This window comes from Hemitrygon akajei, chromosome 26 (genome assembly GCF_048418815.1).
Source record: "Hemitrygon akajei chromosome 26, sHemAka1.3, whole genome shotgun sequence".
NCBI lineage: Eukaryota > Metazoa > Chordata > Chondrichthyes > Myliobatiformes > Dasyatidae > Hemitrygon > Hemitrygon akajei.
Window position 1 is genome coordinate 12903899 of NC_133149.1, and position 26281 is coordinate 12930179.

A 26281-nucleotide genomic window follows, 5' to 3' on the forward strand; every position below is an offset into this window, starting at 1 on the left:
GAGCACTGTTGCCCTTCTGAAATGCAGTAGGATCATTTTATGATTCTCTATAAAATATGATCAAGTAGTAACTGCAATAATTAACCTCCTTTAAGAAATAAAAACCCAGCAAACCCCTGACATGAGAAGGTGCCAACACTTGTCCCTTAGATTCATTTATTTACTAAAATGTACAGTAAAATGTGTAATCTGCGCTAAAACAACCAGCACAAACTAAGGATGAGCTGGGGGCAGCCCTCGTGTTGCCATACATTCCAGCGCCAACACAGCATGTCCACCATTTTTGGAGAACAACACAAGCAGCAATAGCACAGCAACAAAAAAAAAACCCACTCACCCACTTCCTTCTTACCCACCCAAACACCGACAATTCTCCAAAACCAGGACAGGCCTTCTCCATGTCTTCGGCCTCGTACATCAATCTACTAAGCACACATCTATCGTTGAGGAAAAGCTCCTTAAAGAGACCATATGATCTCAAGGCCATTGGCAATGTTCTGTGGATTAGAGGGATTTCTGACATCAATCCTGCAACATGCAGAGCCAAAACTAACACTGGCTACAGATACACTAGCAACAATATTTTTTTCAGAAGTTGGATGTCCAACTCAGCCGCAACGAGCTCACGCTGCCCAGCAACCCACCTACTTAACCCTATCCTAATCATAGGACAACTTACAATGGCCAATTAACCTATTAACTGGTACTTCTTTGGTCTGTAGGAGGAAACCACAGCACTCAGAGGAAACACGTGTGCTTACAGGAAAGATGGACAAACTTCTTACAGAGAACACTGTAATTGAACTTCGAACTCCAATGCTCCGAAATGTAATAGTGTTACGTTAACCACGGGGCTATTGTGGCACCCTCGTTTGATTTATTTTGCTAGACAGTTTAAGACAGCCTTTTTCACACAAGATACACATCCATTAATTCAAAGTATAATGTTTACTTGTTGTTACTTTTCATGCCTTGAGGCATACTGAGTGGCACTTTTGCCGTTTCCATAGCATCTGTCTGTTTTATTTCGAGGCCCATGTTGTTAGCTCGATGCTCAACCCAGCACAGATGGAAAATGTACAAGGAGCCGGCCAGATTCAAACCCAGGACCACTCACTTCGAAGTCCAGTGCAGATGCCACTACACCATTGGCCAGCATAGTGTTTACTTGCACGAGGATCATTTATTATATAAATACTTTACATGTGTATATCTACATAAATACAACTATACAATAATGAGGCATTTAGTGTAAGGCTTTACAGCACCAGTAATCTTTCTTCTTTAACTGCAGTACAACAAACTTGTTAAAAACCTTTTTCCAGACATTTAGAAATATGTAATCAGGAACATTGAAAACTAATTAAAATTGTGAGAAAAAAAATCAAAAAATTATAAATGCAATTTAAACAGATTTTGTTGTTAAACAGATAACTAATAATTAGGATGCTAATCAATGTCCCCTACTCTCCTTCAAATAGGGGTTACTACAGGGTAAATAGGGCGACACGTAGTGGTTAGTGTTACAGTTTGCATGTTTTACTCATGACTGCATGGGTTTCTCTAGGTGCTCTGGTTTCCTCCCATATTCCAAAGAGGTACAAGTTAGGGTTAAATAAGTTGTGTGCATGCTATGTTGGTGCTGGAACATGGTGACACTTGCAGGCTGCCCTCAGGACATTCTTGGACCCGTGTTGGTCATTGACAAAAATGATATATTTCACTGGACCTATGTTTCAATTTACAGTACTGTGCAAAAGTCTTTTTTTAGTTCCTCTCTGTGCCTTCTTGGTGCATCAGGTGGCAACCTTGCTGTTTCTTTAGCATCTGTCTGTTTATTTACGAGGTCAATTTGCTAGCTCGACGCCCAACCCAGCACAGATGAAAAGCATGTCAGGAGCCAGAAGGATTCAAACCCAGGACCACTCGTCTCCATGTCCGGTGCAGATGCCACTACACCACCAGTCGGCTAATGTGCAAAAGTGCAAAATGTGCATGTGTGTGTGTGTGTGTATATATATATATATATATAAGCTAAGCTGCCTAAGACTTTTGCACAGTACTGTAGTAATTTTACGCATTGCACTCTATTGCTGCCACAAAAAAAACAAATTTCATGACCAATGTGAGTGATGATAAACCTGATTCTGATATGGGTCTCTAATGTGGACTGAGAGTGGGAAGGGGGCAGGGAGAGGGGAATCATGATTGGGAAAAGGGGAAGGGAGAGGGAAGCACCAGAGAGACATCCTGTAATGATCAATAAACCAATTGTTTGGAATCAAATAATCTTACCTGGTGTTTCAAGTCTGGGTGTGCCTACATTTGTGCCACCCCTCCACCCCGGCATTCCTTCTCTGCCAGCTGTTCCACACCTCTCCTGTGGCGCTCCACTCTTGCCATTCCCAATATCCTTTGTTCCCACCATATTTACATACTCGCTCTCTGCTCCACGTTGACTAATACAGTACCCTTGTTTTATATATGTGCCTCAGACCTTTGCACAGTACGGTACACGTGACAAATAAAGCTCATCTTTAATCTCCACACATCAGGCCGATCAGCCCTTGTTTTAACTTCCTATCCAAGAAGCAGGATTACATGCTCAGTTCCCAAAGAGGATCAGCATGTGTAATTTTATGGTTCAGAAGCTTGACTCCTGTCATAGTATCACACTGACCTTTCACATCGGATGGGAGAGTTAGTCAGAATGTTTATTGGCTCACCATACGCATTTTGCCAGCATTCCTCAAGGATCATACAAGATTAATTTATCTGAGAAAATGCAAGAACTATAAAAAAGCCATAAACATTACAGTCAATACAGGAACAGGCGAGTTCATTACATCAGTTACTCCGTCAAATTAATTCAATTTGCAGTATCTTAAATTTTCCTTCCTTGGGAAACAGATATACTTTATTTTACCTTATTGTCTTTTCAAAATGACATGTCAGTATAACATGAGGAAAGCAATCCTATAATGAAGAGAAAGTTTTTTAGAAAATCACAGGATACAGGAGGCTTCAGATTTCTGCTTCAGAAATAAAAGACTAATCTTAAACTGATATTTTTAAAACATTTCTAAAGTTTTTAATTTCATTTTAAGACTTAAGAAATTTTAAAAAATCAACAAAGTATTTTGCCCCCAGGTTTTATGCTGGGAAATATTCTGTTGCATTTAGTGATGCAGAGCGCCACTGTAAACTGTTATACTAAAGTGGCCATTTTATTCGGTACATCCGTACTCCTGCTTGTTAATGCCAATATCTAATCAGCCAATCATGTGACAGCAATTCAATGCATTAAAGCATGCAGACATGGTCAAGAGGTTCAGTTATTGTTCAAACCAAACATCAGAATAGGGAAGAAATGTAATTTAAGTGACTTTTACCATGGAACAATGGTGTCAGATGGGGTGGTGTGAGTATCTCAGAAACAGCTGATTTACAGGGACTTTCATGCACAGCAGTTTCTAGAGTGTATAGAGAATGGTGCGGAAAACAGAAAACATCCAGTGAGCAGCAGTTCGGTGGGTGAAAATGCCTTGTTAATGAGAAAGTACAGAGGAGATTGGCCTGAATAGCTCAAGCTAACAGGAAGGTGACAGTCACTCAAGTAAGCACGCGTCACAATGGTGGTGTGCAGAAGAGTACCTTTGAACATAAATGTTGAACCTTGTAGTGGATGGGCAGCAGCAGCAGACTACGAACATACACTCGGTGGCCTCTTTATTAGGCACCTCCTATAGTTAATAAATTGGCCATTGAGTGTATATATTCCTTATTGATCAGTGAAATTGATAAAGGTTTTGTCAACATGAAGGTGATAGATAAAATTTTTGAATATATGTCATATAAAGCAAACAACCCCTGTCAACATTGTCAGTTGGTTAGCCACTGGATGAATGTAGAGCTGGAGAAAGTTTCTCAATCTGGTTAGTGACTTTTTGATTTTAATGACCTTTAGGGTGGTCACAAAGATGAAAGATTAGCTTTATTTGTCACATGTACAGTACATTAAAATATCGAAACATACACTGAAATACATTGTTTGCGTCAAGTCAAATCAGCGAGGATTGTGCTGCACAGCCCTCAGATGTTGCCACACTTCCAGTGCCAACGCAGCATACCTAGAACTCACTAACCATAACCATATGTGTTTGGAATATGGGAGGAAACTGGAGCACCCGGAGGAAATCCACACGGTCATGAGGAACACATATAAACAATGATGGGAATCAAAACCTGATCGGTGATCACTGCCATTTTAAGGCAACTGCAGTCCCATGCCACCCCTGTCGTATTTTGCTGGTGAAGTCAGTCGATACCAACACAACACAAAGTCGGTAATAAATAGTGCTTTTACGCAGCCTAGAACTAGTAACTGCAAGGAAATATGTCAGAAGTTAGGTCTTGACGATAAAATAAAAATCTGGCAATTAACAAACTTGTTGCTGTAAATTTGAAGTCTCTCTTTCAAAGAGAAAAATGGATTAAATTTACATCAAATTGTATTGGAGTTGACAGGAACATATTAATAAAATTCAAAATGCTGAAGGAACTCAGCAAGTTAGGTGGTATCTATGGAGAGGAATAAAGAGCCACTTTTTTGGACCAGGACCCTTTATCATGAAAGGTCCCAATGAAAGGTCTCAGCATGGAACGACAGCTCTTTACAAGTGGCCCCTGTTTTCCAAACGTTCGCTTTACAACACCTCGCTTTTACCAAAGATCTACATTAGTTACCTGTTTTCACTAACCAAAGAGTTTTTGCTTTTACGAAAAAAGGCAGCTTGCGCTCCGAGCAGCCAAGGTCCTACCCCGGAACTGCATTCAGCATCAAGCCGCCATAGCTTAAACACGTGCCTGTGAGCATCTGTGCTTTATCTGGATTTATTTTGTGCATCCGTTAGCAAGATGTGTCCTAAGGTATTGAAAAAGCCTAAGAGAGCTCGTAAGGGTGTTAAGCTTAACGTAAAACTGGATGTAATTAAGCGTTTATATCGTGGTCAACATAGTAAGGACATTGTCCACGCACTGAACTTGCCTGCTTCCACCATTCACACTACTTACATGCAGAGAATCTTAAAAGCTGCTGATGTTACAATTGGTTCTGCTCGTAGCAAAGAGGTCTCTTTTAGTCTGCTGGGAACTTTTCGGCAGCTTCATAGTTTAACGTTTACAGGAGAGAGTGCTTCACCTGATACTGAAGCTGCTGAAAAGTTCCCATTACAGAAGGTGGTTATTCGTATAAGCAAGTGTTTAACTGTAACGAAACTGCAATTTATTGGAAAAAATTGCTGAGCACCCCAACCTCCAACGACTCAGCCTAACACACCATCATCAGTGTGCTTACTGTCTTCCCAGTTCCGGTAAGTGAAACTACACTGTACATACATTATTTCTACTTTATATAGGCTGTGTATTTTTATGTGTTATTTGGCACGATTTGGCAGCTTCATAGCTTAAAGGTTACTGGAGAGAGTGCTTCTGCCGAGAGTGCTTCCGCTATGCTAGTTGCGCTATGTAGTGAGATTATACGCTACATAGTGAGATTTTCGCTACGCTAGACAGTGCTGCAATGATTGCAGAAAAGTAATTCTACATTATACAGGCTGTGTATTTATCAGATCATTCCTGCTTTTACTATGTTACTGTTATTTTAGGCTTTATGTGTTATTTGGCATGATTTTGTAGGTTATTTTTTGGGTCTGGGAACGCTCACAAATTTTTCCCATAATAATAAATGGTAATTGCTTATTCACTTTACGACATTCCAGCTTATGAACCATTTCATAGGAATGCTCTACCTTCAGATAGCGGGGGAAACCTGTACTCCTCTCCATAGACGTTGCCTGACCTGATAAGTTCCTCAAGCATTTCGTGTGCGTTACTCTGGTTTGCCAGTACCAGCATAATCTCTTACATTTATGCTAACAAAATTATTGATTTAAATTGAACTAAATCTGACAAAATTATCAGCTGATTATGGTCTACAGAGCTCCTTCTGTTATTTCAAAGACTTGCATTTTTTCTCCTTGTGCACCACAGTTGCTTAGGCAGATGCTCTTCTACAATTTTCCTTCTGAGAAAACAAAACTTACTGAAACCAGCCAGTCAACTTCAACCACTGAAAGCAGAAGGGGAGAAACGTACAGAAGACTCAGCTACATATATCCTTTGCTCCCACCAGATTTACAAAGTCACTCTCTGCACCACACTGACAAATACAGTACTGTGCAAAAGTCCTAGGCACCCGAGCTATATATGTACGTATAATGTTTATATACTCTATGTTTCAGAAACAGGTAAACACCAATGTTATCAAATTGCCAACTGTCTATCAGTACTCTGCACAGCAAATTAATCGCCAAATGTGCAGAGAAACTCTGTCAGGTCAGCAGAAAAGGTTGCAGTCTACCATCACTGCAGGACTTGTACCTGTATGTGTCCAGGACAAAGAAGCAGGCAGGAAAAGTCACTGTGGACGTTACCCGCCCGACAAACTGCCTGTCCAAATGTTCCCTTCTAGAAAGTGCAATAAGGCTATTAAAACATAACCTTCATGCCATTTTATAAGGCAGTTAATCTGATCAACTATTCTAGTTACATTCTGATCCCCAGGCAGTTAATCTGATCAACTATTCTAGTTACATTCTCCACCACTCTCTATCTATTACCCCGTCACTGCACTGTAAACAATTTAAACCACTATTATGCTGCTGTTTACATTGTAAATACATACTGGTATTTATGGATTTATGCACATTTTATTCCATGTCTGTACTTTAACCTCATTTTATATACTTATTTTATATATTTCTTTAGGCAGTAATGGGTTGGTACAGTGAAAAAGAGCTTTGACCAGCGATCACTCAGGACATTGTAAGTTTTGAGAGGAGGGGACTTCAGTCAGGTCCACTGCCCAAGTACAAAAGGCAGCAGAGGGTTGGTACAGTGAGAAAGAGTTTTGACCAGCGACCAATTGGCATTTGCGATTGATTAGCAAGAGCAAATTAAAGGAAGGCAGGGGCAAGTGCTGTGACCGTCATCTGGGTGGACAGAGTCAGAATGGTGATCTTGAGGCTTTAGCTCTTCGAGGCTTCAACAAAGAGAGGCTTCAATCAGTGAAGGCAAAACAAAAGAAAAGCTCAATGTTAAGTTTTTTTTCTCCTTCCCTTCTTTACATCTGCTCAGCAAGGACAGTAGAGACACCAGACAGGATAGAGGAATACTCTTGCAGACTATGGGAAGGCAAGGAGACTCCCAGAGTCCCCGACAACTACTGCGAGAAGTGCATCCAGCTGCAACTTCTAGCAATCCGCGTTAATGAGTTGGAGCTGGAAATGGATGTACTCAGGATTCCCTGAAGGTTAATTTGCCCTTTGAGTCAGTGGTGAGGAAGGCAAATGCAATGTTAGCATTCATTTCAAGAGGACTAGAATATAAAAGCAAGGATGTAATGTTGAGACTTTATAAAGCACTGGTGAGGCATCACTTGGAGTATTGTGAGCAGTTTTGGGCCCCTTATCTTAGAAAGGATGTGCTGACACTGGAGAGGGCTCAAAGGAGGTTCACGAGGATTGAATGGCTTGTCATATGAAGAGCACTTGACGGCTCTGGGCCTGTATTCACTAGAATTCAGAAGAATGAGGGGTGATCTCATCGAATGGTGAAAGCCCTTGATAAAGTGGATGTGATGAGAATGTTTCCTATGGTTGGAGAGCCTAGGACCTGAGGACACAACCTCAGAATAGAGGGGCATCCTTTTAGAACGGAGATGAGGATGAATTTCTTTAGCCAGAGAGTGGTAAGTCTGTAGAATTCTTTGCCACAGGCAGCTGTAGAGACCAAGTCTTTATGTATATTTTGGGCAGAAGTTGATAGATTCTTGATTAGTCGGGGCATGAAGGGATACAGGGAGAAGGCAGGAGATTGGGGCTGAGAGGAAAACTGGATCAGCCATGATGAAATGGTGGAGCAGACTCGATGGACCAAATAGCCAAATTCTGCTCTTATGGTCTTTTTTTCTGTATAATTTTTGAATACTGTTTTTGTTGTATAACATTATCGGGCACCACAGTGGCATAGCAGTTAGTACGACACTATCACAACTCGGGGCGTCGGAGTTCGGAGTCAAATTCTGACGTTGTCTGTGAGGAATATGTCTGCTCTCCCCATGAACGCATGGGTTTCCTCCAGGTGCTCCGTTTTCTACCCACCTTCCAAAGGTGTACCAGTTAGTAGGCTAGTTGGTCACTGTAAATTGTCCTGTGATTAGGCTAGGGTTAAATTGGTGGGTTGCTGGGCGGTGTGGCTCATTGGACGAGAGGTGCCTGTTCTGTGATGTTTCTCTAAATAAAATAAATTCCTAATACATGTAAATGTACACGGTGAATAAAGTTGTTCCTAGAAATAAAGCAGACTTCAGAAAACAAATTGATATTACAGAGATGAAAACACTTTGGATCAGTTACAGAAGTTTCAGAAAAACATTTACTTTGGCATCAGATAAAGGATTATAAGTTTCATCATTTAATGACAGAGGTGAAAGATTGATACGTACATTGTTAAATCATGGTTGAATTTGTGAGTCTGGGACCAAATTAATACTTTGCAGAAGTGAATCAAAACATTCAATGTGTTGGGGAAATACATTAGTATTATACCCAAAGGCTTTTGTCAAGTACTAGTAATCAGGAAATGCTGGAATTATATATCAATATGAATGGAAAGCAAAGGTAGCTACTGCATGCAATTTCAGAATTAGCACAAACACAAGAAAATCTGTAGATGCTGGAGGAACTCAGCAGGTCAAGCAGCATCTATGGAAAAGAGTAAACAGTTGATGTTTCGGGCTGAGACCCTTCTTCAGGACTGTTGCTCCAGAATTATCAGTTTTAGTTCAGATTTAGAAATTACTTTTTTTTTGGCTTGTCTCAGAATCAGGTTTACTATTTGTTGTCTATGCAGCAACAGTACAGTGCAATGCATAAATAATTTTTATCAGTTACAGTAAGAGATATATAAAATATAAATAATAGTGCAAAAAGACAGCAAAACAGTGAGGTAGTGCTCATGGACCATTGAGAAATCTGATGGCGGAGGGGAAGAAGCTAATGGTAATAATGAGAAGACAGCATATCCTGGATCTGAGACTCTTTAATGATGGATGCCACCTTCTTGAGGCACTGCCTTCTAAAGATGTTCTCGATGGTGGAAAGGCCAGTGCCCATGATGAAGTTGGCTGAGTCTGCAATTCTATGCAGCTTGTTCCGATCCTGTGCATTGGAGCCTTCATACCAGGCTGTGCAACCAGTCAGAATGCTCTCTGTAGAAATGTGCTAGAGTCTTTGGTGGCCTACGTAATCTTTTCAAAACCCTAATAAATTATAGCTGGTGGTGTCTAAATTATTTAAAAGAATCTTAACAAAAACTAAAGCCAAATGCAGAAAGTACCTGCTGTCAGGAAGGACATAGAATCTATTGGACAACCATCTCCACAGACCCAAGACAACGTTATTGCTTCATAGGTCAACCAGAGCAGATAGAGTGAGACCCTTCACCTGCCTTGGAGTTCACCAAATTATTTGAAACATTCCATTCAGAAAAGCCTGCTTCAAATGACAGACCATTTATTCCTCAATCTATAAATCAAAATCATCTGAATAACTTACATGTAGGAACTAGTGTGCAAATGCAACAACTCTGATTGTAGTTCAGTTGCTGTGAAACAATGAGGTGTGCTAGGGAAGAAGCAAAACGGAGTAAAAGAAACAAGGCAACTAGAATGAAAGAAAGATTAAATTATGCACAGATCCCTAAACAAGCAGTGAAAAAATGACTATGCCTTAGAGTTAGAGAGAGAAATGTTGGGGAAGTTCTCTAATTCTTTTTAAAATTAGCTTTCCAGCATTTTAGAAGGGATGTCAGAGGTAAGCTTTTTCACATAGAGTAGCGACTGCTTGGACCGTGCTTTCCAGGGGTGGTGTTAGAGGCAGATATATTAGAGCAGGGGTTCCCAACCTGGGGACCACAGACCCCTTGCGTAATGGTATTGGTCCATGGCATAAAAAAGGTTGGGAACCCCTGCATTAGGGGCATTTACAGAACTCTTAGGTAGGCCACATGTATGATAGACAAATGGAGGGCTATGCAAGAGTGAAGTGTTAGACTGAACTTGGAGTAGGTTAAAAGGTCGGCAAAATATTGTGGGCTGAAGGGCTTGTACTGTGCTGTACTGTGCTATGTTTTATAAACCTTGAAACAGAAAACAATACCTTAGAAGTGTTACAAATTACATACACTTTTATGATCCTAAAGAGATTTATTGTATAAGCTTTAGAAAGACAGACCTTCCAAAGCAAATGATGAGAAGAGCTTGGAACTCAAGTAATGTTTAGCTTAATTGTAAAAGTGCCTCCACAGCAAAATGAGGCAAACAATATCCTTGAAGTAAAAGTACAGTTTCCACAACTGGAAACCAGAGAAGAGATATTAAGTTAACCATAAAAGTGCATCTTGGCAGTTTTAATAGAAGGGATGCAGAGCTAACAAAGCAGCAACAAACAGAACATTGGGTCAAACTGTAATTAAATTTATAACCAATTAACATTTTGAAGATCACAGTAAAATTGCTTTACATTGTCCAAAGACATATTTAATATATTTATTCTACTCATAGTATACTGTGGGAACATGCTAAGGAGGTCTGACAACTAATTACTACAGCTGAATGTCATCTTGTACAAATGGAGAAGTAGTTGCAATGTTCAATTAATTGAGTGTCAAACAACATCTTCAATATTAGACCTTAAGACAGAGGAGCAGAATTGGACCGTTCAGTCCATCACATTTGCTCTGCCATTCTATCATGGCTGATTTAATTTTCCCTCTCAACGCCTTCTCCCCAGAAACTTTCATATCTTTTCTAATTAAATACCTATCAACGTCTGCTTGAAATTACTCAATGACTTGGCCCCACAGCAGTCTGGGGCAATGAATCCCACAGATACACCACCTTCTGGCTGAAGAAGTTTCTCCTCATCTCTGTTCTAAAGGGACACCACTCTACTCTGATGCTGTGCCCTCAGGTCCTAGGCTCTCCCACTATAGGAAACATCCCTCAAAGTCCACTCAATTTCTGTTAAATATAGAACTCTATACTTAATATAGTACCAGAAGTATAGTTTTCTCCACACTTCTGCAAATATTTTGTTACGCCATTATTATAAGATCAAATGTATGAAGGAGACAGATGAGGGAGCAATTTCTGAAGCATCTTGGTTAATGAACAATGTGCTTACTTGGAGCCTATCATTAATCAACAACACTCCACAATTACATCAGAAGTTTTCCATGCCAAACACGACCATAAAGATATCAATCTGAGCAAATATTCAAACCTACCCAGGTCATAAAAGTAGTGGATAAACTGAAGTATTTTACAGTTAATCAAATATTCCAAAATCATTGAGTTAAAGAATGGGCTACTGTCAGAAATGGATTTCAAACAAAAGATAATTTCAAGATGCATAGACACAGGCATATAAACAGGTTCATCATCCCAGCTTGTCCATGTTAATGAAGATACCCATATAAGATAATCCCATATGCCTGCATTTGGTCCATATCCCTCTGAATCAGGGGTTCCCAATCTCTTTTATGCCAAGGACCTCTACCATCAACTGAGGGGTCTGTGGACCGCAGGTTGGGACTCTCTGCTCTAAATGTTACCTATCCATGTACAAGTCCAAATGCGTTATACGGTTTGTAAATGCACCTCCTCCACCACTCCTGGCAGCTCAATCAACACCTTCTGTGTGCAAAAGCTTGTCCCCAAGATGCTCTTTAAATAATCTATGCTCTCTTTAGGCTTTCCTACCGTGGGAAAAATTACACTGTCTATGCTCCTTATAATTTAATTTGCAAATTATCCCCAGTGCAGGTGAGTGGTTCGAGAATCAGGGTTAGTGTGTTGGGAACTTGAGAAAGAATCCTTACAGGGATACAAATGGATGTAGATTAGCGTAGTTTCTTACATGTACATCAAAACATGCAGTGAAATGTGTCAATGACCAGCACAGTCTGGGGATGCACTGGGGGCAGCCCACATGCTGCTGCTGCCAACATGTCATGCCCACAACTTACTAACCCGAACTGTACATCTTTGGAATGTGAGAGGAAACCCAAGCAGACATGGAGAAAATGTAAAAAATCCTTACAGATAGTGATGGGAATTGAATCCAGGTCACTAGTGCTGTAAAACGTTACATGCCCACCAGGTCGAAGGGAACTGACATGACAGCTCTGAAAGTTGGCATGGACTCAATGAAATATCAAAGACTTCTAAAATTGTAAGGAAATCTGGAAAATGTTAAAAACGATGAAGAAAATCACCATCTTGCCCTTTGAGTATGGCTTCATTCTGACTAAGGAAAAATATTTCACCATTAAGGAATGGAGGGTTATGGGCTGAGTGCAGGTCGGTGGGACTAGGTAAGAGTAAGCATTCAGCACGGACTAGAAGGGCCAAGATGGCCTGTTTCCATGCTGTAATTGTTATATGTTATATGGTTATATTCAGATTTGGAAAATTTCAATTGGATAGACATGCCGCAAAGTACAACTTGAGCAAATGAGTGTTCCACTGGCCCTGCGTCCAGCAATCAATGGCTCTGGAGTCACAGTGGCTGAGTAAAAAGGTTAATCAAATCTTCCTTGGTCATTAACCAAAATATATTTCAAGACCCTTGGGTCATTACTCCTTTCAACCTAAGATACAAAACTACATCTTGCTTCTGTCCCATCTGGCTGTTCAACTCCCCAACTGCCTGTCATTTGATTCCCCATTACCCTTCACAGTTCATTCGGACCCATAGAGCCCACCTGGAATCAGGGAGTCAAAAGGTGAGAGACCCAGACAGGTGTTGTACACAAGTCTGCTTTTCCACACCCCCTATCCAGATCCAGATTCAGCTGGGTACTGTACTGAGGGCACTGATCCATCGCTGCAAAACACTGGTCCACTGGCCCACCATAATATCTTAAACAGAGCTGGAAAGAGCACACTGGCGGTAAGGTTCATCCTCCCAGATTTTCTACTTGTTATAGAATGGCACATGTATGTACCTAAATTTCGAGGTAAAACTATTATTAGGAATCAAAATGATTATTGAACTTGGACAGATAGGAAGGATCTGCCCATAAGAGGAAGGCGAAACATGGTAAACATTTCAAATTGTAGAACTGAGAAGGAAAGACTCTCATTGGCTCTGATATCTACTGCCAGATTTAGAACATAGAACAAAGTTCAAAGTAAATTTTACTATCGAAGTTCATATGTCACCATATACAATCCTGAGATTCATTTTCTTGTGGACATATCAAATCTGTAGAATAATAACTATAACAGGATCAATGAAAGACCGCCCTACTAAGGCATTCAACCAGTGTGCAGAAGACAACAAACTGTGTAAGTGCAAAAAGAAGAAACAATAATAATACATAAAAAAGCAAAAAATGTCGAGAACATAAGATGAAGAGTGTTTGGAAGTGAGTCCGTTGGCTGTGGGTACATCTCAATGGATGGGCAAGTGAATGTAGTTATCCCCTTTTGTTCAAGAGCCTGATGGCTGAGGGATAATAACTGTTCCTGAACCTGGTGGTATGGGTCTTGAGGCTCCTGTACCTTCTTCCTGATGGCAGCAGCAAGAAGAGAACATGTTCTGGGTGGTGGAGTTCCTGATGATGGATGCTGCTGTCCTGTGACAGCATTTCATGTAGATGTGCTCAATGGTGGGGAGGGCTTTACCTGTGATGGACTGGGCCATATCCACTACCTTTTGTATGATTTTCCGTACAAGGGCATTGGTGTTTCCATACCAGGCCATAATGCAAACAGTTAATATAGTCTCCATTACACATCTATAGAAGTTTGTCAAAGTTTTACATGTCATGCCCAATCTCCACAAACTCTTATGGAAGTAGAGGCACTGCCGTGCTTTCTTCATAATTGCACTTACATGCTGGGCCCAGGGCAGGACTTCTGAACTAATAACACCTAGAAATTTAAAGTTGCTAACCCTTTACACTTCTAATCCACTGATAAGAACTGTCTTGTGGACCTTTGGTTTCCTTTTCCTGAAGTCTACAATCAGTTCCTTGGTCATGCTGACATTGAATGAGAGGTTGTTATTATGACACCACTCAGCCAGATTTTCAATCTCCCACTATATGCTGTTTAATCACCACCGTTGATATGGACTATGACAGTAATATCATCAGCTAACTTGAATATGGCATTTGAGGTCTGTTTAGCCTCACAGTTATAAGTGTAAAGCGAGAGCATTACAGCATAATACAGACCCTTGGAGCCACGACGTTGTGTCGACCTTTCAACCTACTCCAAAATCTATCAAACCATTCCCTTCCACATAACCCTCCATTTTTCTGTCATCCATGTGCCTATCTAAGAGTCTCTTAAATGTCCCTCATGTACCTGCCTCAACCACCAGCTCTGGCAGAGAGATGCAAGCACCCAGCACTCTCTGTGTAAAATAATCTACCTCTTACAGCCTCCTCTATACTTTCCTCCAAATACCTTAAAAGTATGTCCTCTCATATTAGCTATTTCTACCCTATTTCTACTCTGTCAATGTCTCTTATACACCTCCATTAAGTCACCTCTCATCTTCCTTTGTTCTAAAGGGAAAGCCCGAGCTCACTCTATCTTTCCTCATCAGACATGCTCTCCAATCCAGGCAGCAACCTGGTAAATCTCTGCGTCCTCAATAAACCTTCAATGCTTTTGATAAAGATCCTTCAACCTTTAAAACAGACTCCTTTACTGATGCTTTCTGTTTGCTAAATATTTCCAGCATTTATATTTTTATTTCAGATTTCTAGAACCTGCAGTCTTATGTTCATTAACTTTTGTGTACTCTGCTGAGAGGTTTGGAGTTTTCGCTTCAGAATTTACTGACATGTTAGGGGTTCCACAGGGTGTTAGCACTGGTCATGGCTTTTCATTGCACCCTGGTAAACATGGTAATGAACTAATCTAAATCTGAAGATTAGCTAAAACCAGTCCCTCCTGAGTGGTCCCTGAAACTGGTCTTTATGAAAATGATATGCGGTATTGATTTAGAAAATAGTACATTTTCATCCTGTTATTTAGTTAGGGAGATTGAAGTTACAATGTATTATGGCTCTTCAGCAGATGCATTTTTTTCCTTTTCAATTTAATCAAAAAATCATGTAATAGAGGTTGCTGAATCTTGCAGTAATCTTTTCTTTCACCTTAACAAGCATATTCAATTTTGCCTTGGGACATATTATTGCCTCTTCTCAGCCACATATTCAGCATGAGAAAATTATTCTTAATGTGAGACAGCAATCAACTCTTTCAATTATTAAAAATAAAATTATACTAACCTGGGAGCATACTCATCAGGCATTGTAAAGCCAGTTCCTGGGTCTTGATTTTCTGCTCTTGAGTTCTAGCAGGTTTTGGCCATTTCGGTAAAGTTCCTCCAGGCCAGATTGCCTCCTGTAAAAGCTTGAGGTATGCAACCCAGTACTGAGTGCTTGTCAGGTTAATAATCTGAACTTCAAGCCACCTGTAATGAAAAAATATACAATCATATACCACAGGCATCATGAATAAAATCTGTCCAATTACCGGTATACCAATTACAAATAAAAATAAAGAAACAGATTTTGGTAGATATCACTACCTGTAAGATAAACAATCCAACACCCCAGAATGAAGCAAGTTCTATCAAAGCTCAAAGTAAATTTCCTATCAAAGTATATATACCTCACCCGATGCTACCTTGAGATTCATTTCCTTGCAGGCATTTACAGATAAATAAACAAATACAATAGAATTTATTGGAAACCATAAATAAAGACTAAGAAACAACCAATGTGGAAAAGACAGATTGTGCAAATAGCAAAAAAGTAAATACCGATAACTCGAGTTGCAGAATCCTTGAAAGTATGTCTATAGATTGTGGAATCAGTTCATTGTTGAGGTGAGTGAAGTTATCCATGATGGTTGTAGGGTAATAACTGTTCCTGAACTTGGTGGTATGGGACCTTTTTCCCAATGGCATAGCAAGAAGAGAGTATGGCCTGGATGGTGGGGCTACTTGATGACGGATGCTGCTTTCTTGTGGCAGTGCTCCTTATAGATGTGCTAAAATGGTGGGGAGGGCCTTGCCTGTGATGGACTAGGCTGTATTCACCAAGTTTTTGTCACTTTTTCCATTCCTGGGCATTGGTGTTTCTATACCAGGCCGTGATGTGACGTAACCAGTCAGGATAATCTCCAGTGTACATTTATAGAAATTTGTCAAAGTTTGAAGTGTTAAAGGTTTCCTTCCCTATCTAAATTAGGAAAGCTTCACAGAGAATATAGGTTAGGCATCTATGGGCGAAAGCCTGCAATGTAAAAGCAGCCATATAAGAGAATAAAAGAGTAAGGATGTAATACTGAGGCTTTATAAGGCATTGGTCAGACCACACTTGGAGTATTGTGAACAGTTTTGGGCTGCTTATCTAAGAAAAGATGTACTGGCATTGGAGAAGTCCAGAGGAGGTACATGAACCATAGAACATTACAGCACAGAAACAGGCCTTTTGACCCTTCTTGGCTGTGCCGAACCATTTTTCTGCCTAGTCCCACTGACCTGCACCTGGCCCATATCCCTCATACACCTCTCATCCATGTACCTGTCCAAGTCTTTCTTAAATGTTAAAAGTGAGCCTGCGTTCAGCACTTCATCTGGCAGCTCATTCCACACTCCCACCACTCTCTGTGTGAAGAAGCCCCCCCTAATGTTCCCTTTAAACTTTTCCCCCTTCACCCTTAACCCATGTCCTCTGGTTTTTTTCTTCCCTAGCCTCAGTGGAAAAAGCCTGCTTGCATTCACTCTATCTATACTCATCATTATTTTATATACCTCTATCAAGTCTCCCCTCATTCTTCTACGCTCCAGGGAATAAAGTCCTAACCTATTCAACCATTCTCTATAACTCAGTTTCTCAAGTCCCAGCAACATCCTTGTAAACATTCTCTGCACTCTTTCAACCTTATTAATATCCTTCCTGTAATTCGGTGACCAAAACTGCACACAATATTCCAAATTCTGCCCCATTAATGCCTTATACAACCTCACCATAACATACCTACTCTTATACTCCATACTTTGATTTATAAAGGCCAACGTACCAAAAGTTCTCTTTACTACCCTATCTACCTGTGATGCCACTTTTAGGGAATTTTGTATCTGTACTCCCAGATCCCTCTGTTCTACTGCACTCCTCAGTGCCCTACCATTTACCTTGTATGTTCTACCTTGGTTTTTCTTTCCAAAGTGCAATACCTCACACTTGTCTGTATTAAACTCCATCTGCTATTTTTCAGCCCATTTTTCCAGCTGGTCCAGATCCCTCTGCAAGCTTTGAAAACCTTCCTCACTGTCTACTACACCTCCAATCTCCAAAGAGAATGATTCCAGGAATGAAAGTGTTTGATGACTCTGGGTCTGTACTTTGCTGGAGTTTAGAACAATGAAAAGAGATCTCATTGAAACCTATTGAATATTGAAAGACCTAGATAGAGTGGATGTGGAGAGGATGTTTCCTACAATGGGGGAGTCTAGGACCAGAGGGCACAGCCTCAGAATAGAGGGATGCCCACTTAGAATAGAGATGAGGAGTTTATTTTTATCACATGGTTGGTAATGCTTCTCAAACCTGCTTCAAAAAATTAGGTTTATTCAATGCAAAATTATATCTTGAAGTTCAACAATATCAGAATTGAAACTAGAACTAATTATGAGTAAGTTTTGAAGGTGGCCTACAGGTTTCCACAAAAATTATCTAAATAAACTGATTAAAAATTCAACATAAACACAAGACATTCAGCAGATCATAAACACAAAAAATTCTGCAGACACTGGAAATTCAAGCACACATAGAAAATACTGGAGGAACTCAGCAGGTCAGACAGCATCAATGGAAATGAATTAACAGTTGATATTTCAGACTGAGACCCATTTTCAGGACTGGAAAGGAAGGGGGAAGATGCCAGAATAAAAACACAACATCCTCCAAATGACTTGGTGTAAAAATATTAAAATTCATTAAACTAGGGCTCTAAGTTTAAATTTTGACAGCAAAATTAATTTATTGCTCACTAATTTTGATTAAAGACTTCCTCTTTAAACTAATAGTCACATAACGCCAAGTAGACTAACTGTACTCACCACTAATGGTTGGCAATAGAATGAAAATGTTTCATCATGTGCTACTTATTTCAGCTGCAGGACGTCATACTGATGTTAGCAATCCATGTAATCCTGGATTCCCGGTGGTACTTACATCACCAATGAAGTTAACTGATGTGCAAGCCACATTAATATAAATATACCAACAACATAGAATATTACAGCACAGAACAGGCCCTTAGACCCACGATATTGTGCCAACCTTTTAACCTACTTTAAGATCAACCTAACCCTTCCCTCTCACATAGTCCTCCATTTTTATTTCATCATGTGCCTATCTAAGACTCTCTTAAATGTCCCTAATGCATCTGCCTCCACCACCACCCCTGGCAGAACGATCCACACACCTACCACTCCCAGTGTAAAAACCTACCTCTGTCATACACCTTATATTTTCCTCCAATAACCTTAAAATTATGCCTGCTTGAAATAGCCATTTCCATCCTGGGAAAAAGCCTCCGCCTGTCCATTCTAACTATGTTTCTTATCATCTTGTACAACTTTGTCAAGTCACTTCTCATCCTCATTTGCTCCAAAGAGAATAGCCTTCGTATGCTCAATGCAACCTCATAAGGCTCTCCAATCCAGATAGCATTCTGGTAAATTTCCCTTGCACCCTCTCTAAAGCTTCCACATCCTTCCTATATTGAAGCCATCAGAACTAAACACTTCAAGTGTGGGTCTAACCAGGGTTTTATAGAGTTCCAACTTATTTTGGATATGGGCTACACATATTAACAACATTATCTACTAAAACAGCAAACACTGTTCATAGTATCAACTGACTAGCTTTTCAAAATGAGGACTTGGGATGGTTTTATAGATTTAAGATTTTTAAAAAATCACTGAAAGTTACATAAAATTGTTGAAAGACTCAGTGAAATAAAAATCTAAAGGGGAGAAATGGATACTGATTCAGTACAAGGATACTGTACCCCATTTCTCAAATTTGTTCCGTTATGCTGAGGGAACTGAATTTCAGAAACAGAGCTAATATTGCCGGCACAACAGAAATGCACATTTAGCGCACGTAATTCGGGAAGAACAATCACTCTTCTGAAATTACAGACTTCAGTCTGAAAAAAGGCAATTTAACAAAAGAAACTCTGATCCTTTTTTTAAATTAATAATATAGAAATGTGACCAGTGATTAAAGCCAGCAGAATCTTCGGTCTTTACCTCAGCAACAATGAAGATCAACTCATAAAAGCAAGTGTGAAGAGGGATATTCAGAACTTCCACACTGCTGTTGTTGTCAAGCCCAATGCATTCCAATACTAGACCACTTAAGTGTTCAGTGCCAGACAGATCATAATTGGTGTTTCCATTCTACAAATAGGAATCTCTATTCTTATAATAACTTTATTAAAATGTTTTAAAGTCCATGTTCCCCGTCTAAACATTTAGAGTGTTGTGAAAATTGTATTCAGGTTTGGAATTTAAAGAGGTCATATTCCTTCCCTTTCCTCTCTGCTGTATTGTTTTTGTGGACATGTTATCTATTACTTAAAGAGGACAAATAATGTTCTCTGTAAGAAAGCTTATATGTTCTTCCCATGTACGCATGGGCTTCCTCTGGGTACTCCAGCTTTTCCCCCACAGTTCAAAGACATACTGGTTAGTAGGTTAATTACCGTAGTCATTGTAAATTATCCCATGATTAGGCTAGTGTTAAATAGGTGGGTTGCTGGGTGACGCAGGGTGATGGTCTGGAAGGGCCTGTTCTGCACTGTACCTCTAAATAAGTAAATAAATAAATTTCTTTAAGTGCATGTGGCAAAGACAGAATTACATCACTGAAAGCTGTATACTGTTAACTGTTATTAATGCCTTATTGCACTCCTGAAATCATGTTAATATATAACTGACCTCAGTTACTTTACTGGATCTTCCCCTGGGTAGTGTGATGTTGTAAAAAAATAGCAGTCTTACATAGATATCACATCTACAAGAAATATCACACAGTACTTGGCTTTTTTGGAAAGTACAAGCAGCCTTTTAGGCATGGGAAAGAGGCAATGACATTTGACAATGGGCTGGAGGCAGTGGGAGGACTCAGTCAAGCTACTGAAACTCAAGGATTACAAGGGGATGCAAACTGGAAAGGATAAAGAGTAATTGCCCACAAAATGCTGGAGGAATTCAGCAGGCCAGGCAGCATCTATGGAAAAGTGTGAACAGTTGATGTTTTGGGCCAAGACCCTTCATCAGGACCTTGTGAAATGTCATTATCTCTTTCCCATGCCTGAAAGGCTGTTTATGGTTTCCAAAAAAAAAACAAACACCACTTTGTGGTGTTTCTTACAGATATGATATCTATGTAAGTTTTTCATTCTTTGCATGTCTCGGTCTAAAACACCAACTGTGTACTCTTTTCCGTAGATGCTGCCTAGCTAGCCTGTTGCGTTCCTCCAGTATTTTGTATGTGTTGCTTTGGATTTCCGACATCTGCAGATTTTCTCATGTTTATAAACAGTAATTGGACTGGGATATACTCAGGGAAGAGAGATGGGTTTTGGTCCTGAAGGTCCTAAAGTGAAGATCAGCAATCAACAATCAAGATGAAGGTGGCTGGTCAGCAGATCCACAGTTCGGATGCTGGCGGGTCAGCCATTAGGGGACCAGCAGCACTGCAGCATAATTATGTTCATGTAGTCTCTGCTTTTGGAAATCAGTATAATATTAGCCAGCACATGGTACTGCTTTTCTTTCGCTGGGAATGACTGAATAATAATAAAAACTGGTAAACAAATATCTGTTAAATACTACTGTGTTTGACAATGACATACTGTATCTTGTAAAAACTCCAGGGCCAGCATCTTAAAATTCAAGCATACATGTAAAATAAGAAAACTACAATGTTTTAAAGTATCTTCACCTTTGATCTAATAAAGCTGCAATGGTAGAAATCCACTGTTTTAATTTCAACAGAAAATGTACAAAAGCCACTTAAAAACAGATAGGAATGCTGCTAATCTTTACTTGCTAGAAATGTGCATAGACCCTAAATCAATTGTTGTTCAATTCTCTTAGCAACCTGCAGACTACATCCTGAAGTCCAGACATTCAACATGACTGGTTATTGAATTAAATATTGCATCACTTAAACACCACATTGTACGCAATTGGGAAACAGACAGCAAGTGTCAGATTTTATATGCTGGTTTATAAACTTGGGGATTACTAAGTTTCAGCATTACACTTCAAACAACGTTTTTGGTGAAATTCCTTATTTGAGAAGTTACACAATGCTGTCTTATAAAGCCCTAATGTGCTTGTCAGTTACACTCTCAAAACATAAACTAGTTGTTCTGAACCTTTGCCACCTTCATTTAACAGATGAGGAGCACAAAAATAATATTTATCAATTGACACAATCAGAAGAACGTAAGTGATAGTAATATAAGCTAAACAGAAATTATTTCTTTGGCTCAACTAAATGCCAAGATACTACTTCTAGCTGTTCAAAAGCCTACTTCAGAAAATGTTCATTATATCATGAGCACCATTGTTATCTTGAAATGTCACTCAACAAAATCTAATACAGAGTAAAACAAAGCTTCAGCTTTTTTTGAGCCTGTACATACAGTACTGTGCAGAAGTCTTAGGCACACATATATATATATAGCTAGAGTGCTCAAGACATTTACACAGTTTTGTATTTATCAACGTGGAATGGAGAGCGAGTTCGTAAATATGGTGGGAGCAAAGGATTTTGAGAGTGGCAAAGGTTGTGTGCTGTGGGACAGGTGGCAGAGAAGGAGTGCCGGAGCGGGGAGGGACGTGGGTACAGACACACTCAGCCCTGAGACACCAGGTAAAGTCATTTGATTCTAAGCAATTGGTTTATTAATCACTATAGAATGTCTCTCTGGTACTTCCCGCTCCCTCCCTTCTCCGTTTCCCTTTTCCCAACCATGATTCTCCTCTCCCTGCCCCCTTCCCACTCTCAGTCCACAATAGACACCCATATCAGAATCAGGTTTATAATCACTCACATATGTCATGAAATTTGTTTTTTGCAGCAGCAGTATAGTGCAATACATAAAATTACTACAATACCCTAACTATATAGGTATATGTGCTACCGCACAGTACTGTATGCAAAAATACACCATTCCCCAGTCAGTGTAAAATAATGCTTTTACACGAGATCTTTTAGATTTTAACCCGTGCAACTGTGTTCTACAATTAAAATACATTTTTCTTTAAAATCAAAATCACTATGTGCACTTTCCAGTCAGGTACCAGCATCATTTCCAATGGGTGAACTTACTGATTGTCTTGCATCTCATTTTTCTTAAGACAATAGGAGGCCATTTTGCACATCAAACCATGCTAGCTCTCAGCGTAATTCCACCCCCCCCCCCCCACACATTCCCACATTTTGTTTCTTGTACCTTTTCTTTCACATGTTCACCAATTACTCTTCACATTCTCCTATCCCAAACCTATTCTAGGAGCAGTTTGCATTCCATTCTATGGATCAATATGTGATACATGACAGACGTGGCTGTCTTAGCACGCAAATCAACTCCAGCAGACGAGGCCGATGAGATCAACAGTGAGATCTAATGGACAGGGAGACAGTTCTACGTAGCTTCGTGAAGAGCGAAGGGCACGACAAGGCCGTGACCATGTGGGTTTCCTCCGGTTGCCTCCCACAGTGCAAGATGTATTGGTCATTGTAAAATGCCCCTTGATTCGGCTAGCATTAAATTGGGGGTTGCTGGGCGGCACAGCTCAAAGGACCTATTGTGCACTGCATCTCAATCTTCTGGTCAAGATGGCGCCAGCGAATGATGATTCCTCGAGTGTCATCTTCCAGATAGCAAACCTCTCCAACTATTTCGCTTTTTCTACACCTTCTAGTTCTTCTTTTTGTCTTGTTTGGGCTACAGAAACTCTTGGTGCCTGTGATGTACAGTTTGGAACTTAATTGAGAACTGCTTCATGGAGATCAGAGATCAGAGAGGAGAACCCAAAAAGGACCGGGAACAGGAGCCAACTCATGGAAAAGACCACAGATGAGACGCAGAGTCATGAACAACTCTATCTCGAAGCGGCGAGGAAGACTGAAGCATCAAGGTGAATGCGGAGAGGTCAGCGATGGTTCCCAATGGCAAAGGTCAACAGCCGGATTGGTGCGCTGGGCCCCGGATAGGCAGTCTTTGGACCTGGGTTGGCAGTAACTCTTTGTGGAAGGACTGAGTTTTTGCAGCTGCTCTCCTCGTATGCAGACAAAAAGATACTTCCGATATTCTGAGATGTATGTAATTATTGCACTGTATTCCTTCACTTTTTCGGTGTTTTCTTTCTTGTGGATGATTGGTGGGAGGGAGTTGGGGGGGGTTTGGTGCTACCATCGCTGTTTTTTCCTGCGAGTGAGGGGATCGGTGACTGTTATTGTTGCTGTTCTTTGCTCCGGGAGAGGGGGATTTGGGGGTTTGTGAGTTTTGTTTCTTTTCTTTTTCATGCCGGGGAGGGGGGTGAGTTGGTGGCTTTTCTTTCATCAACACCCATGGGCTTTCTGTATTTTATGACTATTTGGATAAGAGAGAATATCAGAGTTGTATTGTACATGCATACTTTGACAATAAAATGAACCTTTGAACCTTTAGACAGACAGATAAAGAGATAAATAAAAGTCATAGTCATTCACTGCAACCAAGGAAGACTCCAGCTATGCCGACTACTTGTACAACTGGACCCAGACTCCCCAGATCGAGAGTGGAACTGTCCCAGTGCAACGGCCTTTCCACTTTAAAAACTTCTCACTGCCGTCATTGTTGAATACGAAGGACAACCAATATGTGACATGCGGGAGGTGGGGGCGAGGGACAAGCAGAGCACCAGGAGGAAGAAGCCCATGCAGTAGCAAAGAGAACATGAAAACTGCGCACAGACAGTATCAGATATCAGGAATGAATCTAAGGCTACGTCCACACTAGACCGGATAATATTGAAAACGCCGGTTTCGCATAAAAACGATAAACGTCCACACTAGGCGTTTTAAAAAATATCTCTGGCCACATTAAAACGGGTATTTGGGCAAATCTCCTCCTACTGCGCATGCGCAGGGTTCATCTACCAAAAACAAGAAACATATTTAGTGTCGAATCTCGCCCTGAAAGAGTTGGTGCGCATTTGTTCAGTTACAGACTAGAAAAACTTTAAACGACGGACAGCTGTTGGCTCTTGCACAGGAGAAGTAAAAAAAAACAAATACTGGAGCATACGGAGGCAACCGACAGGGAGTTCACAGACAGTATGACCCAGCTGACGACAAACATTGAAAAACTGACTAACTCTGTTGCATTAATAAAGCCCCTTGTTAAATGTATAAAACAAGCCTGCATCAGTGTTATCTTGTATTTCCATACAATGTTACATTAGGTTGTTACACATCTATTGTCAGAGAAGTACTTGCATAAATAGTTAAACCACCTTCATACGAGCAAGGACAGAAAACATGGCAAAGTGAGTATACTTATTTATTCAGTAAGTTATGGGTCAAAGTATTTGGTGAGTACATTTCTAACTCTTCTGGCTTCAGTCTCGTTGCCGTCTGTTCTGAAATTGTGAGGTTGCGTTCAAGAAACCAATGAAATGGCACACTGCCACCAGCATCTGTTCCGGCATATTCATGACAGCGTTTTTAGATTTCTCCGGTTACCCCATCCACACTGATCTGGCCAAGAGGCGTTTTCAAAATTACACACCCTGGAGAGCGTTTCTGAAAAGCTCCGTTTTCGGGGGAGGAAAATGCCATTTTAGTATGGACGGAGGGTAAAAATGAAGAGAAAAAGCTTCGGTTACAGATTTATCCAGTGTAGTGTTGACGGAGCCTAAGTCGTTGGAGCTGTGAGGAAGCATCAGCAGGCTACACAGCACTACCAGTTGTACCACACTGCCAACTCGCAGAGAATTCAGCTCTGAAAGTTTAAATGAGGAGTTTAATGCTGAATGGAACACAAAGTTAAAAGCCTGAGCTATTTGACTGAACTCTCGAATCTATATTGAACACAAGAGATTCATGCAGATGCTGGAAATCCAAAGCAACATGTACAAAATGCTTGAGGAACTCAGCAGGTCAGGCAGCATAAGACCATAAGACAGAATCGCAGAATTAGGACCCATTTGGTCTTTCCAGTCTACTCCGCCCTTTCATCATGGTTGATCCATTTCTCTCTCTACCACACTCTCCTGCCTTCTCCCCATAACTTTTCATGCCCCGACTAATCAAGAAGCTATCAACCTCCGCTCTATATACACCCAAGGATGTGGCCTCCACAGACACCTATAGCAATAAATACCCACAGATTCACCATGCTTTGACTAAAGAAATTCCTCCTCATTTCCCTTCTAAATGGATGTCCCTCTATTCTGAGGTTGTGCACTCTGGTCCTAGATTCCGCCACTATGGGAAACATCCTCTCCACATTCACTCTATTTAGGCCTTTCAACATTTGATAGATTTCAGAGATGCCCTCTCATTCTTCTAAGTTCCAGTGAGTAAAGGCCCAGAACCATCAAACACTCCCTTCTAGTCCCAGAATCATAGTTTGAACATCCTCCAATGCCAGCACATCCTTTCTTAGATAAGGGGCACAAAACTGCTCACAATACTCCAAGTGAGGCCTCACCAGTGTCTTATAAAGCCTCAGCATTACACTCTTGTTTTTATATTCCAGTTCTCTCAAAATGAATGGCAACATTGCATTTGCCTTCCTTACCACTGACTCAACCTGCAAATTAACCTTCTGGGAATCCTGCATGAGGACTCCCAAGTTCCTTTGCACCTCAGATTTTGGAATTTTATCCCCTTTTAGAAAATAGTCTACACTTTTATTCCTTTTACCAAAATGCATGACCATACACTTTCTGACACTATTCCATCTGCCATTTCTTTACCCATTCTCCTAATCTGTCCAAGTCCTCCTGTAGCTTCCTTGCTTTCTTCAAACTACCTGCCTCAAAGCCAT

The 26281-nt window shown here is 40.4% G+C and overlaps 1 protein-coding gene across 1 annotated transcript in view; it reads right to left on the bottom strand.

Moving 5' to 3' along the window:
* The window catches only part of snx19b (sorting nexin 19b), a 206328-nt gene that overhangs the window by 23797 nt on the left and 156250 nt on the right, over window positions 1-26281 (bottom strand). Inside the window, exon 9 of the mRNA XM_073029578.1 lies at window positions 15436-15620. Coding sequence (XP_072885679.1) covers window positions 15436-15620 — 185 coding nt within the window. The remainder of the gene's footprint in view (window positions 1-15435; window positions 15621-26281) is intronic.